The 16,177-nt window shown below is 43.7% G+C and overlaps 1 protein-coding gene across 2 annotated transcripts; it reads left to right on the plus strand.

The window, feature by feature from the left end:
* The first annotated feature begins 1,308 nt into the window (after positions 1-1,308).
* RPL3L (ribosomal protein L3 like) lies at positions 1,309-15,895 on the plus strand. Of its 2 annotated transcripts, XM_028705966.2 has the most exons (10): positions 1,309-1,467; positions 1,949-2,141; positions 9,531-9,699; positions 10,539-10,674; positions 10,788-10,974; positions 11,972-12,132; positions 12,906-13,007; positions 13,210-13,305; positions 14,541-14,660; positions 15,752-15,895. In XM_028705966.2, exons 1-10 carry the CDS (start codon positions 1,465-1,467, stop codon positions 15,806-15,808), a joined length of 1,224 nt encoding a protein of 407 aa, XP_028561799.1. In that variant the 5' UTR covers positions 1,309-1,464; the 3' UTR covers positions 15,809-15,895. The 2 variants fall into 2 exon arrangements, with proteins under 2 accessions (XP_028561799.1, XP_028561800.1); XM_028705967.2 differs by lacking the exon at positions 1,949-2,141 and having other exon boundaries at positions 1,423-1,467.
* Positions 15,896-16,177: the final 282 nt, after the last annotated feature.

The following is a 16,177-nucleotide window of genomic DNA, read 5'->3' on the forward strand; positions in this document are numbered from 1 at the left end:
TTAAATAACAGAGAAAAAAAACATGTTCTGTGTCTCCTCTTTCATAGCCTTCCCCCATCATGTTCTGCCCCACCTTGCTCTGCTTCCTAAACCGCTTGCAAAACTGACATTCCCTACCCCATCCTGAAATCCTAAACCCCTTTGGTCTCTATCCACCAACACAGCTGGAGGAGGGGGCAAGACCCTCTTTCCTCCTTGTCTGGCAGTCTCTGTTCTCCCTTGATTATGCCATAGTGTCCCACGCCTGGAGGGTGGTGTAACAGTTTCATTTGATCTATTCATCCACTGAAAAGCCACTTGTCCACAAAATTGTTATCATGGTCCAGACATCTCAATTCTTAAACTGGTTTGGTCAATTTCTCTGCATTGTTCCAGACATAGTTATACCATTCTTGCATTGTAGGTCCATCATCATCCTTCCAGTGTTTTGCTACTACTTGTCTTGCAGTTACTAATAAAAAGGTGTTTATCTATCTAAATGGCTTGGTTTGGTTCTGTTTTGTCAGAAATAGTCAATAATGCCAGGGATTTTTGCTGTTGTTTTAAACAATAAGGTGCCCAGCTAATTTGCTACACTCCGCCAACACCTTATTCCAATATACTTGAATCATAGGTCAACTCCACCATATATGGGAGAACATTCCCAAACAATTTTTCCCAAAGTTCTTTAGGTTAACTTTTGAGGTATACAGCACCATGTGTGTAACCCGTTAAGTGTCTTTTCCTGAAGCTTTATCAATACCAATTTCAGTGGATTTCTGTGTCATAAGGAGTCTCAGTGTACTTGAGATATAGTTTCTCCTAAGAATGTAAGAAGTGCCCAGCTACTGGATCAGACCAATGGCCCATCTAGTCCAGTATCCTGTTCTCATGGTGGCCAACCAGGTGCCTCTTCTGGGAAGCTCACATAACAGGATATTATCACAATGCCATTCTGCTTTTGACAGTGGATTTAGATAGAACATAGCGATTGTGCCAGTAGCCACTGATAGCCTTATCCTCATAAATATTTTCCCCAAATTTCTTTTCATCTGCTAGCTGTGCCAATCCCATGTTTATATGTATTAACTGTGGGTGCTGAATGGCAAATAGACAGCACTGTGCATCCTCTGGGGCACACTTCCTTATTCCTTCGCTTACCTAGGCTGATGTACGACTGACATGTTCCCCAGGTGGCAAGGCAGAATTTTGACCCTTCCCATCTGCCATACATAGATGGTAACTGCACATGGTGGTAAACTGAGACCCCTGCTTCCAAGATGACCTTTCGTCTCCATTCCAATTGCTGGTGGTGTCAGGCCCCTGTCAGCTTGCCCGGGTATGAAATGAATATAGCATCAGAATGAAGCCAGCTGCTAAATTTATGTCTTGGGGGCCGAGAAACATCTTTGGTATTAGGCAACCAAGTCACTTGCTGGTGGCCTCTTTCGCTACTGCCGACCGGGACGGAGAAGACGTCTGATCATGGTCAGTACTGACTTGCTGTGGGCTAGGCCTGCCTTTGGGGTGGGTGGGTGGGCTGGCAGTTTTGTGATGGGGAGACACCATGTGATGGTTTTGCAGTATTAATTAACTTTTGTAAGCTGCATTCTGATGGCTGTACCCTGAGAAGCAGCATATAAGTATTTTGAATACATAAAACATTCTCCAGCATTTCCCCAGAAACACAATAAACTTTGTAATGGACCTATCCTCACACTAAGGATCACCCAGCCCCACTTCAACACATTTCTGCAGCCTCACAGACCCCCTTTGCTATATTAATCAGTAGCTTGTCATTCACTGAGGACCATAACTGTGCTGGACTGGGACCTGGGAGACCAGGAGTTCAAATCCCAAAGCATCCCACTGGGATGTTCTTGGGAATCCCACTGGGAAGTTCTTGGTCGATGACTGTTATCTTTGTGGGTGTGCTTTACTTTCACCTCTTTTTTCACACACACCCCAGTCCCACCGCAAGTTTTCAGCTCCCAGGCATGGCCACCTGGGCTTTCTCCCTCACAAGAGGAGCCACCGTCACCGCGGGAAGGTGAAGACGTGGCCCAAAGATGACCCCAGCAAACCGGTTCACCTGACGGCCTTCCTGGGCTACAAAGCAGGCATGACTCACATCCTCCGGGAACACTACAGGCCGGGGCTAAGTAAGTGGAAGGATTCATGGGAGGAGTTGACGCAAAGCTGGGGGAAAGGGCTGTAGCTCAGTGGTGGAGCACAGAAAGGTCCTCAAAGGCATCTCCAGTTGTAGGGTTGCAAAGAGGTGGCCTGGGGAAAAACCTCTCTCTGGCTGAGGCCCTGGGGAGGTGCTGCCAGTCAGAGTAAGAACAAAGACTTAGATGGACCAAAGTTGGTATAAAGCAGATTCTTATGTTCAAATTCAGGCATCATCCCCCCCCCCCAGCATGATTGAGCATCTGCTGATGGTCCTGGGGCTCAGAAGGAACCATCACCAACTAGCCTGACCCCCAACTACTGCCAGCAGTCACTCACTCATCCACTCAACCCCACCAGGACATCCAATAGGAATAAGAATTTGGAAGCCAAATCTGATTTGCAGTGGTCACCCACCATATCAATTACTCCTATACAACACTGTGATGAAGGGTGTTGCATTTTGGGTAATTTAATATTGCTGGGGCTGATGGGAGTTGTCGTTCTGCACAGTGCTTTTTTTTCATAGAAAAATAAGTGTTGGTACTCACCATGAAGTTTTTACAGCTAAGTGCCACACTTTTTAACATCAACTAAAAGAGGTGGTGGTACAGTGTACCCGCGAGTACCCCCTGGAAAAAAAGCACTGGTACTGTAGAATCTTGCGGGCCAAAGGTTCCCATTCCAGCTGAATACTGTTGTAAATAAAAATATGCCCTTTTCCCTTATGGGGTATCCAAGAGCCCATATAGAGTCCTTACATAGGTTCCCTATTGGTAGGAGAAAATAACAGAGGCCAACCAGAGCATATTGAGAAGCAAAGCAGCTAGTAAGCTTGATCTTTATTGATCTGTTGCAACAGGGTACTCCCTCACACGCAGGAGAGGAGGAGGACCCCGAAAGATGGTGTGCAAGAGCTTATAAAGACTTTTGAAATTCCCATTATCTAGATCAAGACCACCCCCAGAAACATTATGCATACATCACAGAAGGGGTGTAATCTAAGACCACCCCTCAGATACATCCCACCTACATCACAGAAATTTAAATGTTGTTTTTCTCTTGTCACAGTTTTATCTCCTGTCTGGCAAGTTACTTGATTGGATTTCCCGGGGAGCCTGGCCATTCTTTTGTAGTGGTAAAATACTTATTTCCTGGGCCAGGTCACAGGCTCACACCTTATTCAAACAGACATATCCTTGAGACAGGATTTGTGAGGAGAGAGACAATGGGGAGACTTTTCCAGTTTGACCTTGCAGAGACAACATTTGGTCAGTTTGGGAATCAAAATGGTTCCAGGTTGGCTTTCCTGTGCTGATCTATGTACGTGTGGTTATGAACGTTGCCATATATCTAAGACCATAAAATTCCTATCACATTATCCCCCCTTTGGGGCTAGAATTTTTCTTAAAAATTTTTGCCCCACAAATAATAACATCGTATGTTGTAAATGGATGTCTTTGGATGTCTTTGTATAAATATATCATATAAAAATAACACATGTTGCATTTTGCTACTGAATTACTTGTGGCATTCTAACACTTTGGGAGAGACTATTTACTCAATAGTGTTCTATGCTTTACACCTAGCAGGAAGGTCCACTAATGACTGAAAAATGCAGTTGGTGTTTTGTCCTTCGCCATTTTTGTGTGTTTCTCAGGTGTCAAGCTAGCTCTTCTGTGGTCTCACACTGACATAGTGCTACAGCAACACATCCTGTCTGTTGAATCCCCTTGGGGCTTTCAATTAACCATGTCGCCTGGCATTCACCATAGCTGGCACAGGTTTGGGCATCTCGTGAGGGAGATGCCTTTGCCTTTGCCTTTAGCTATGGGATTTTATTATAGGCTGTGGTCTTGCACTCATGGAAGTTGCTCACTTGCACTTAAAGGACCAAAAAGCTAATTGCAGCCTGGATACACTTGCCCAATTCAAACTGAGTCCAATTTGAATTTATCTTGCCCCATGGTTCTCAACTCTTCAAACCAATCTGTTAAAAGAAAACCATTCTTAAAAGGGCACTTTGTTCAAATAAGTCAATTTAACTCTATAAGGGATCATTCCTGCTAAACCAAAGCATATCCACCTTCATGTTTCTTAGAAGCTTCTCCTTGGTAAAGCAAGTTTTGGCACATTTTTTTAAAATGGGTAGGGAAGGTTGGCATAGTGCCAGGTGGAACAATGAAATGTGGTTATAAATTGATCTAAACATTGGACTACACAATAGTGTGAGCTATTAGAAAGTATAAAATGTATGAGAATCCTCCACTGGGGTGTAAGGAATAAGACATTAAACATAAAAACAATTACACACAAAAATAGCCCCCCCCCCTTTGTGGAAATAACACACTGTCAGACACATTTCAACATCCTTACGTAATAACACATAATACAAAATAAACTAATTAAGTATCAGTTGCATATCTTGAGACAATTGTGATATTTTTACTCATGTATCTTCTCAATGCTGGAGCACAGTCTTGAGGTTCAAAGGTGAGAAAATGTCCTTGCAATTCAACTCCTCCCCCCTTTGTCAGCCCCACTCCCCCGTCAGTCTATATCCTTTGAAAGAAGATAGCTGTGGGCACTTTGAAAACTTTGGTGTCTGTTGCTGCAGGTGGTGGCGAAGCTTTTTCATCATAGGTCTGTAGTAACACATCTGTAGAAGTGACATCCTGTAAGGGGGCAGGGTTTTGGGGGGACTTAAAAGACAGAGTTAGGAAAAGGAAGGAGCAAAAGCCCCCTCCCCAAGAAAATCTCCTTGAGTTATTAGCTGCAAATAATAAAATCTTAGCATGTTAAGCATTTTACTCATTTTAATATTATTATCACATTTCCAGATAATTACTGTTATTATCTGCTAAGTTTGTTTGCTTTCCTTCATTTAGTTTTTGTTGGGGTTTTTTTCAAATTATTAAATAAAAAATTACTCCACATGTATAGTAAGAAAACTGTAAACAATACAAGAAAGACATCAGATTCAGAAAAGAATTATTATTAAATAATACAAAGATATTATCAAAACCACAGATTACTACTGGACTAAAAAAAAAAGGAAAACAATGGAAAAAGGCTTCAAATTCAGCATGTGCTATCTGATAAGTAGAACTTGATGAAAATGACTTTCAACATGTGATGGACATGTCCCCAAAGTAAAACACACACACACACAATGACCTATGAGGAACCAAAAATAAATAAATGCTAAGACACACAATATATATATATATATATATATTAAACCTGAAGTAACCTGTTTTGCCATTCTAACAACCCAATGAAAAACTGATTAATAAATGAAAAACAGATTATTTGTAACCTAAAAAAGTGTCAAAACCACAAAGAGATAGAGGGAAATCAACTAATATAGCAGGGATTCAGACTTGTTTTGCTGAACAGAAAGAAAGTGACTGTTTGGCTTTAAGGGAAGAAAGACAAGAAGAAATACAAATGCAATTACTTTTTATAGAGTATTTAAATCACTGTTTGCATCCCCTCATTATCATTTGTGCTGTGGGAGAAAAGAAGGGACAAATACTTTGTTAATGGGGTTCACATATCCTGTTAAAAGGGGAAATTATTTCATGTGAGAAGTCTGTCAGGAAATGCTGTTTCTAAAATGCATAGGCATATACACAAACAAAAAAAAAATTGTTATAAAATTTAAATCCCATTGGGGAGGCAAACTACTCAAGAGAGGAACTCACAGTGGGAGTGCTTTGAACTCCCTGCAGCCCACCTCTCCAAACCTCCTCTCTCCCCCCTCCTTTCTCTTTTTGTAAGCTGATCTAGCCTCTGTGCATGTGCAGAGTTCATGTCTCAGCAAACCTTTTATACTATTGAAAATGTTGCATCTTTTGGCTAAATTAGAATTTGAAGAAGGGAAGGGTAAGGAGTAGATTTTTAAAATAGGGTTAGATTTTTAAAACAAAAAAGAGAAACTCAGCAATTCAAGTATTCAAAATAATAGACAAAATGATAAACACTGTAATCACTCAAATGCCTGATATCACCAGTTCTGCTTCAAAACATCACAGCTTTCACCTCTCACCTTTAAAAACAAAGAGCAAATCTGGGCTGAATTTCAACTCATCAGCCACAAATTGGGAAAGTTGAAAGGGACATGGGGTCATCTAGTCCAACCCCAAAATACAGGGTTCATAGCAAGATTTGTACTACCAGAAACACACACATTCTTATGTACACAGACACAACTGGGGAAGAGACCACAAGCCATGCACCTATCACAAGCCATGCGCATATCATGTACTAATGAAGAGGAAAATAAAAGTACCCAACTTTATACAGAACCTTTTAGCAGATCTTGAAGCTATTTTGAGTGAGAGTTTACTTCCTTAGACTAAAGAGTGCAAGTTCCTAGAGAAATTATCTTTAAAGGAAGATTGAAGTGAACATTTTCCTAAGATAGGGAGAGGATCTCTTATAAATCATAGTTAATTCAATTGATATAACCACTCACAAATAATTAAAACAGCCATAGATTTGATTTAAAAGGAATACAAAAGTGAACAATTTCTCCTGAACTTGCAGAGGAATAGTAAGCCTAATCTATGCCCCCCCCCTGCAGTTTCCTTTAAAGGAAGCTTACTCGGGAGTAAGATTGAAGTGAACATTTTCCTAAGATAGGGAGAGGATCTCTTATAAATCATAGTTAATTCAATTGATATAACCACTCACAAATAATTAAAACAGCCATAGATTTGATTTAAAAGGAATACAAAAGTGAACAATTTCTCCTGAACTTGCAGAGGAATAGTAAGCCTAATCTATGCCCCCCCCCCTTCAGTTTCCTTTAAAGGAAGTTTACTCGGGAGTAAATTTACTTGGCACAGAAGTAAGAAGGAGAAGAAAAGAGAGAAAAAATATGAGAGAGACAGAATGAAACAAGGGGGGGCATTTTCTAAGAAAGAGGCCAGGAAGTCTTATAGAGACTGATATTTGGACTGGACTCATAGAATTTTGCTGGCCATGGAAGCCTCTACATTTAATAACAATTTTCTTAGAAAGAACACCATACTTTCATAGGCATGTGCTTAATGAAATACACTGCATTTTAGCTTGAGACAGCAATTTTGCTCAACTAGGCTTTTGCAGCAGAAACATTAGGTTAACTTCGCGTTCCAAAATAGACTGGAACACAGGTGTACTCACAAACTCAAAAGTTACAACACAACATCATTTACCATTAGACTTAAAATCACTCTCCTCACTTAAACTAGAGGAAGGAGGTGGGGTAATCCTCCTTTCAGAACACAAGTAGCACGTATACAGGATTTTACCACTTGGGAGAAAAACTCTTTTAGAGCCTCTCTCAAATAACAAACATTTGCACACTTCATTCTCAATTTTTGTCTTGTTTAAGATTGATAACGTTCAACATGGCTTTCTTAGATTTAGAACTTGGAGCAAGCTTGCATTTTTATTTTAGATGGCACATTCAAGATAAGCAGCTGCTGGATGTTACCTAAGTACAATTTAAACACAGGAAAAACGTTTCTTAAACACAAATTGAAGGGGACCGTCAGAGTCCAGGCGGGAAGTAAGCACCAACTGGGCTTCTTTCCCAGCAGGAGTCTGTGGGTTCATTTCTTTTGATTAAGGTGCACCCATTTTATTAAGAATTTTTAATAGCGCTAGCTTTTACTTTTATACTGCAGTCGGGGTTTTATCCCCACTATTCAGGAAACACAATAAATAACCCACAGTACACTCAATTTGGACAACTCCGAGAATTAGTACTGTGACACACCGCCGTTCGTCTGGCCTGACTTACTAGGCTGGTACAGCTGTTGGCCTTTCCTGGCTACTAAGCTAACAGTGCGGTCAGCGATCTCAAACCCCCCCTTTGGTCATTACTCAGCCAGGGAGCCCACAGCAACCTCCTGCCTCTTACAATCTAACCTGAGAGTTTCCTACTGGACGCTTGCGTAGCGCAGTGCCAGATTGGGACTCAGAAATGACAAAGAAGGAAAGGAATCAGGTGCCCTTGCTTTCTCTGCTCACAGGTCATCTCTAACAAAGATCGCCATGGCAGAGGTGCGGCTGCACCTGGGAGTTATAGTTTTCAGTACAGAAGAAAAAGCACGACCTTTTTCTGGGCAAAACTCCGAAGGAATAGGTCAGCATAGAAGGGAAATGAAAGAAGTCACACACAACTTTTTGCCTGGGCATACTCCGAAGGGCTAGGGCTGGTGTTGAGATCGAGGGGACAGAAAGGAGAAGGCAATTTTTAGATGAGGAAAAAAGTAGAAATTTTAGAATTGAAGGGAAAAGGAAGAATTAAAGAATTTTGGTTGCTGTGGTTTAGAGAACCCAACCCACTACCCGTGTTTCCTACTTAATACTCACTTCCGCATGCGCTGTTCCTGGTGATCCCACGATCTCTTGACTGGTTGTTTAAGGCCGGCCTGATCATGCGTTGCTTCCTCTGGTTAGCCCCGCTGAACCTCCAGTTATTTCCAGACCCTGGGATCGATGGAAGACTGGTTATTCCTCCTGGCAAACTGCCTGGTGCGCGCTGGATAACCAGTCCTTCCTCGCTTCCAGAATCCGGGTAACCAAAAGTCCCTTCGTGCGTGGTCGCCATCTGTTGTAAATAAAAATATGCCCTTTTCCCTTATGGGGTATCCAAGAGCCCATATAGAGTCCTTACATAGGTTCCCTATTGGTAGGAGAAAATAACAGAGGCCAACCAGAGCATATTGAGAAGCAAAGCAGCTAGTAAGCTTGATCTTTATTGATCTGTTGCAACAGGGTACTCCCTCACACGCAGGAGAGGAGGAGGACCCCGAAAGATGGTGTGCAAGAGCTTATAAAGACTTTTGAAATTCCCATTATCTAGATCAAGACCACCCCCAGAAACATTATGCATACATCACAGAAGGGGTGTAATCTAAGACCACCCCTCAGATACATCCCACCTACATCACAGAAATTTAAATGTTGTTTTTCTCTTGTCACAGTTTTATCTCCTGTCTGGCAAGTTACTTGATTGGATTTCCCGGGGAGCCTGGCCATTCTTTTGTAGTGGTAAAATACTTATTTCCTGGGCCAGGTCACAGGCTCACACCTTATTCAAACAGACATATCCTTGAGACAGGATTTGTGAGGAGAGAGACAATGGGGAGACTTTTCCAGTTTGACCTTGCAGAGACAACATTTGGTCAGTTTGGGAATCAAAATGGTTCCAGGTTGGCTTTCCTGTGCTGATCTATGTACGTGTGGTTATGAACGTTGCCATATATCTAAGACCATAAAATTCCTATCACAATACTGAGCTAGACGGACCAGCAATCTAACTCTGCACCGGGCCGTTTCCTGTGATTCTAAGCCTGTTTTGTCTGCATTCCTTTAATTTTCAGAGGTCTCAAAGAGGGAGGAGGTGGAAGCTGTCACCATCATAGAGACACCACCTTTGGTGGTCGTTGGACTGGTGGGCTACATCGAGACGCCCAGGGGGCTGAGGAATTTCAAGACCATCTTCGCAGAGCATATCAGCGATGAATGTAGAAGACGTTTCTACAAGAACTGGTGAGCGGTTTCCTGTGTGGCGGACAGAGGGAATGGGCAGACAAAATGGTCCACAGGTGCCACATGGCAAATGTCCAATCAGCACACACATGTGGAGGAAACATCTCTAATTGGTTGTTACAGACAGGGCTGGCCCTACCATTGGGCAGCATGAGGTGTGTCATGAAAAGCCCCCCAGGAGTTTTGGACTACAAATCCCATCAGCCTCAGCCTCATGTGGCTGTGCTGGCTAGGAGTAATGGGAGTTATAGTCTAAAACACCTACAGGGCTCCAGGTTGCAGAGAGGCTAGACTACGCAGGCAGGTTGTTTTGCAAATTCCTTGGTAGAAATGTGCAGTAAGAACATAACATAAGAACATCAGAGAAACCTGCAGAGTCAGGCCAATGGCCCATTTAGTCCAGCATCCTGTTCTCACAGTGGCCAACCAGTTGCCTGGAAAGCTGCAAGGAGTATTTGAACATAAGAGCATTCTTCCCTCCTGTGGATTCCAACAAGTGATATTCAGAAGCATTGCTGCCTCCAACTGTGGCAGACCCTCCAAGTGTCCCTATTTTCCAGGGACGGTCCTGGATTTACAGAAGCTGCCTTGGTTTCTGATTTGATCCTGGAATGTCCCACTTTTCCTTAGGACACCCCTGTTTTCACTGGGGAAACGTTGGAGGGTATGGTAGGACGTCCCTATTCCAAACAGGGTTGCACCATAAATTTGTATAACAGCGTTATGAAATTGGCAGCTTTATTTTCAGTTCGTTTCCTAATGATCTCTAGCACGGAAGTTGCCTTTTTCACAGCCTAAACCCTGTGGCTGATGGTTCACGATGGGTCTCTCCTTTTCAGGCACAAGAGCAAGAAGAAAGCATTTACCAAGTACTGCAAGAAATGGCAGGATGAGGCTGGGAAGAAGCAGCTGGAGAAGGATTTCGCAGCCATGAAGAAGTACTGCAAGGTCATCCGCATCATCGTGCACACCCAGGTGAAGCCTTCCCATAATCCTTTGGGGCAGCCCTAGGGAAGAACGGTGCTTTGCAAAGCGGTGGCACTCTCTCTCTGTTGCATTGTGTTAACGCTGAGCTTCTTTGGCTGCAGATGAAGCTCCTGCCACTGAGGCAGAAGAAGGCTCACATCATGGAGATCCAGCTGAACGGGGGCACCGTGGCAGAGAAGGTGGACTGGGCTCACGAGAAGCTGGAGAAGCAAGTGCCCGTCAGCACCGTCTTCTCCCAGAACGAGATGATTGATGTCATTGGTGTCACTAAGGGGCATGGGATGAAAGGTAGGAAGGGGCAGTGGTGAGCCTTGGCATAGAGATGTTTTCTGTATGACTTTACTTATTTATTGCATTGATATCTCACCTTTTTGTCCCAGGAGCTCAAGGGGACATACATGGTTCTCCCCCCCACCCTTTCAATCCCTTTCACCATGAGAGGCAGTGATTGACCTAAGGTCACCCAGGTCTCACTGGTTTTGGACTACGGCTCCCATCACCCCCAGCCTAATACGGCCTTGTTGGCTGGAGCTGATGGGAGTTGTGGTCCAAAACATCAGGAGGGCACCAGGCTGGGGAAGGCTGCCATAGATTGTGGCCAGATTGACTTGGGGCAGTTGCTATCATAGTCTTGATAAGGGAGGGGAAAGGGTGGGTGGTAGGAATCTGCACGCTTTTGAGGCCCAATATATGCAAAATGCTGTCCCAGAAGAAAATGATTGATTCCAGGAGTACCCAGGATTTTGGGAAAACAAGTTTCTAGACCTCATTGCTGCTGAGAACATCTAGGCCTTTTTTCTGTTTCATGGCTTAGAGCGCCTCCCCCCAGCCTGGTGCTGTGCAGATATTTTGGACTACAATCCCCAGACATGGTGATGGGAGCTAACGTGAGTTGTAGTCCAAAAAGGAAAGGGCTGTAGCTCAGTGGTAGAGCATCTGGTTTGAATGCAAAAGGTTCCAGGGTTCAGTCTCTGGTATCCCCAGCTAGGACTGGAAGAAACCCCAGTCTTCTGAAACCCTGAAGAGCCTTTGCTAATCAGTGTAGACAGCTGAGATAGATGAACCAAAGGCTTGATCAGCATAAGGAAGCTTCTTATGTTTCTATTTCAATCAGCTCTTTAGTCTGATTCTATGAGGACTAGAATCTTGCTTTATTTTTCAGGAAGATAGCATAGTTGAGGTAGGCTGAACTTTGCATGGATCCCTGGCACCTCTAGGGCTGTCTGAGAAAAACTCGTGCAGGGAGATTTTAACAACCTCTAACAACATGACCTTTTTCATTTAGGTGTGACAAGTCGATGGCATGCTAAGAAACTCCCAAGGAAAACTCACAAAGGACTGCGTAAGGTCGCATGCATTGGAGCCTGGCATCCTGCCCGGGTAGGCTACTCCATTGCCCGGGCTGGCCAGAAAGGCTACCATCACCGCACAGAACTTAACAAGAAGGTACAGTGCCCTTCTTCCTTCACCTTCCTTCCTTCCTGTTCTTTTGGGCTCATTCACAATGGACTTGAGACTGTTGCTGGTTGGCCCCAGGCTGACGTCACCATTCCATACCCACCTGCTCACCCAATCTCTTGGGAGTCTGGGAAATGCTGATGGCAATAGCTCCCCAGCACCTGAACTCTTTCTTTTGTTGTTAATTTCTTTTTTAAAAGAAACAAAGACTCAAAAATGTAAACCATAAAGTGTCACAGCCTAGAAGGACAAAGGTATAGCGCAGATCCAAAGGTATTATAAAGTATTTACTCGTACAAAGATTCACTTTACAAGTAATATAGATTTATAAAAATAAAAGTATTCTCCACCTGTGAGTTCCATCACTATTGAGAATAAAGATTCTATATAGTCTTAAAGGAGCCAGACATTGGCCGGCGCCTATTTCAATAAGAAATAAAACCAGGCCATATATGAATAAAACCTGGTCATTCAAGCTTTGCCCTTTAAATACTTTTGGTTTGTGACAAACCTTTTTAAGAACAGCAATTTGCAAAACCCATGAATGCTATAAATCCTATTAAGATTAAAGGTATTCCAGGATTTAACAATACAGTTCTAGGCTGCTGGTACTTTTCAAATTCCATTCTGTTTCCATGTACAGGTTCAAAAGTGCCAGGTGGAAAGATGGAGTAATAGTTGATTTTGGGTTTTTATTTCTTTTGTTAACAACAGCAACAAAAGTGCAAACATAACTGAGCCTCATCTCTTCTTCACCTTAGGTTTACCGCATTGGGCGCGGGGTTCACATAGAAGATGGCAAAGTGGTGAAGAACAACGCCTCCACCAATTACGACACAACTGAGAAAACAATTACCCCGCTGGTAAAATAGTATCATAGAGGTGGAAGGGTCATCTAGTCCAATCCCCCTGCAATGCAGGAACCTTTTGACCAATGTGGGACTCAAACCCGTGACTCTGACAGTGGTCCTTCCCCTTATGCACTTGTGCCCAGATTTGTGGTGGGCACTCTGTCGCTGGCCTTGCGGCTTCCTTCTCTACATTAACGCACCTTTCTGCCCCCAGGGTGGATTCCCTAAGTACGGAGAAGTCAACAATGATTTCGTGATGGTGAAGGGTTGCGTGGTGGGCACCAAGAAGCGGGTGCTCACCCTCAGGAAGGTGAGGCCTGTATCAGAGACATGGACTGTGAGGGAGATGGGACTTCCTGTGAGGGTGGGTGGGGCTCAAAGGAGACTGGTTGGATTTGGACCCAAGCAATGAGCAGGTGGCCAGTTCATTTCCATGTCCAAATCTAGGTGTTTAAAGCCCTAAATGACTTAGGCCCCAAATACCTGAAAGACTGCCTCCTTCCCTACAGGCACACTCTCAGGGGTTAAGGTCAGCAGAAGGGGCCCTCTTGGAATCTGCACCACCCTCAGGCATTTGGGGTGGTAGTAGTCCGGGAGAGAGCAATCTCTGGAGCAGCCTCAAAGTTGTTCACCTTTGCTAGACAGTGTCTGTTGTATGCTGAATATACCTCTCTTGACACATCAGATATCTGTCTTTGGTAGTCACCTTATTCCAGGGGCTTTCATTTGTTTAAAACTGTTTTTAATATTGATTCTTAAATTGTCATAACCCACCCTGGGACCTGATGGTGAAGGGTGGGAAATGAATCGCAGTAATAATCAACAGTAGTACTAATAATGGCTCAAGACTGTAGGTGCTTTGTTCCTGAGGGAGAAGGGAAGTTGGGGCTACAGCTAGGCGTCCATTCTCTGAAGGGCTTTGGGAGCTGCTGTGGGGACAATAACATTGGCCTGCCTTACAGGAGTGTTGTGAGGACCACAAGAAGTTAAGAAACATGAAATACAATGAGCAGCCTTTGTAAACACCTCTTAAGAAAGGCAGGAGATAAACGTTAAGCAATCATTCTTGTTCTTACTATTTAAGACTACTGGTATTTATTATTGTTAACCTTGCCCTAGCAAGGTTCCCTTTCAACAGACCAGGGACTGGCCTGTGGCATGGGTTTTGCACCTAAATTGCCCACCACCAGTACAAACTTACCGTACATTGGGTTGAGGCAGCAGTTACAAGTTACTGGTCTCTGCAGCCACAGCAGACATTGTGATTCTCCAGCAGTTCAACTTCACCCCTATAGGCACACTCCATTGTCTCTCGAGACAGACGGATGCCAACAAATGGTGTAAGACCAACATATGGAGAATAGTCAAGGGGCTGCCGCACCCCCATATCTTCCACCTGAGGTGGTCGTCTCACCTTGCCTAATGGTAGGGTTGTCCCCATGTCACTCAGCTAAGTTGTCCATGTTCAATAAGTGATCCTCCACAGAAAACTCTGCCCCCTCACCCTTGCACTTTCATTTAATGGACCCCTTTCCTTTCTTCCAGTCCCTTCTGGTCCATACAAGCAGAAAGGCCCTGGAACCTGTGGAGCTGAAATTCATTGACACGACCTCCAAGTTTGGTCATGGACACTTCCAGACAGCTCAAGAAAAGCGTGCTTTCATGGTGAGTCTTAGCCGCGAAACATGATGCAAAGAAAAATCCTTTGAGAAGGATACGTGACCAAATGTGACTGGGGGAAGCAGCGCTGCCAACCAATATTTGGGATAAGGGTCCTAAAACTTCTTCCTACCTGAGGCACATCTAAGAAGCACAACCCCATTGTGCCATTTCTTTTCTCTGTCCTGAAACTTACAGAATCATAGAACTGTAGTGTTGGAAGGGACCCCAGGGACCCCAGCCCTTGCAATGCAAGAATCACAGCTACCCAAGTTTCAGCTTGTCTCCATTGGGTTCTAGTATTATGGGGGGAGATATCTCCACATCATACAAACTTCTGCAAACTTCTGTCAAGTCCTATCATATTTGCCTCCCCCCAGCACTTAAGAATCCCCCAATATTGTAGCCTTTCTGCATAGGAAAGTTGCTCTAACACCCCTGATAATTTTGATTACCCTTTCCTGTGCCTTATCCAGCTTTGCAATATCCTCTTTGAGATTTATACATCACCTAAGAACAGATTTTTTTGATCCCAAGTAGAAAATATATTTTCCATTTCAATTCAAACAAAAAAAAAGTGATAAATTTTAGGGAAAGCATTAGGTGGATGACCAGCCTTCCCCAATCTGGTGCCCTCCCGATGTTTTGGACTTCAACTTCCGTCAGGCACAGCACCGTATGATTGTGCTGGATGAGGCTGATGGTAGTTGTAGTTCAAAGCACCTGGAAGGCCCCAGCCTGGGGAATGTGGCCAAATACCAGCCAAAGATACTCCACTAGGTATTGTCCTGCTCTCTTTTACACCTGAAGGATAGGAGTGATAAGATTTGTTAGTTCAGAACACCTGGAGAGGAGGCACCATGTTGCCTACCCCTGCTAGCCACATTTGTTAGAAATGAAGGTCAGTTTCGCACCAGTCAGGAAAACAGGCTGCCCTGCAACATCTCCAATACCTCTCACTCCCTGTGGAGACAAAACAGCAAAAAGAGCAAAAAGGTACAAAAGTCTCCTTTTGCCTCTGATGCAAATTATTGCCTTTTGTCTTGCAAGCATAGCTTTTAAGAGTCCATGGCCATTTTTTTCTGCTTCTGTTCCAGGGCCCACAGAAGAAGCACCTGGTGAAGGGGAAGGTGGAAACCCAGGAGGAATTGTGAAATGGCTTCTCCTAAGGTTTTTCTGGACTCCAGTCCAACTTTGTCGCTGCTTTGAATAGTTGCAAACATGAATACACTGAAACAAAACCGGTGCTTAGTGTTATGTTCTTGAAAAGGTATATCCCCCCCCCCCCATTTGTCTCAGAAGTCTTTCAGGGCCATGCATTTATAGCATCATCTGGACTTAGAATCATAGAATCGTATAATTGTAGAGTTGGAATGGCGCCAGAGTGTTATCTAATCCAACTCCCTGCAATGCAGGAATCTCAACTAAAGCATCCATGGCAGACGACCATCCAACCTCTGCCTTAAAACCTCTGAGGAAGAAGAGTCCACCACCTGAGGAAGTCCATTCCACTGTTGAACAGC

This window comes from Podarcis muralis, chromosome 14, assembly GCF_964188315.1.
Source record: "Podarcis muralis chromosome 14, rPodMur119.hap1.1, whole genome shotgun sequence".
NCBI lineage: Eukaryota > Metazoa > Chordata > Lepidosauria > Squamata > Lacertidae > Podarcis > Podarcis muralis.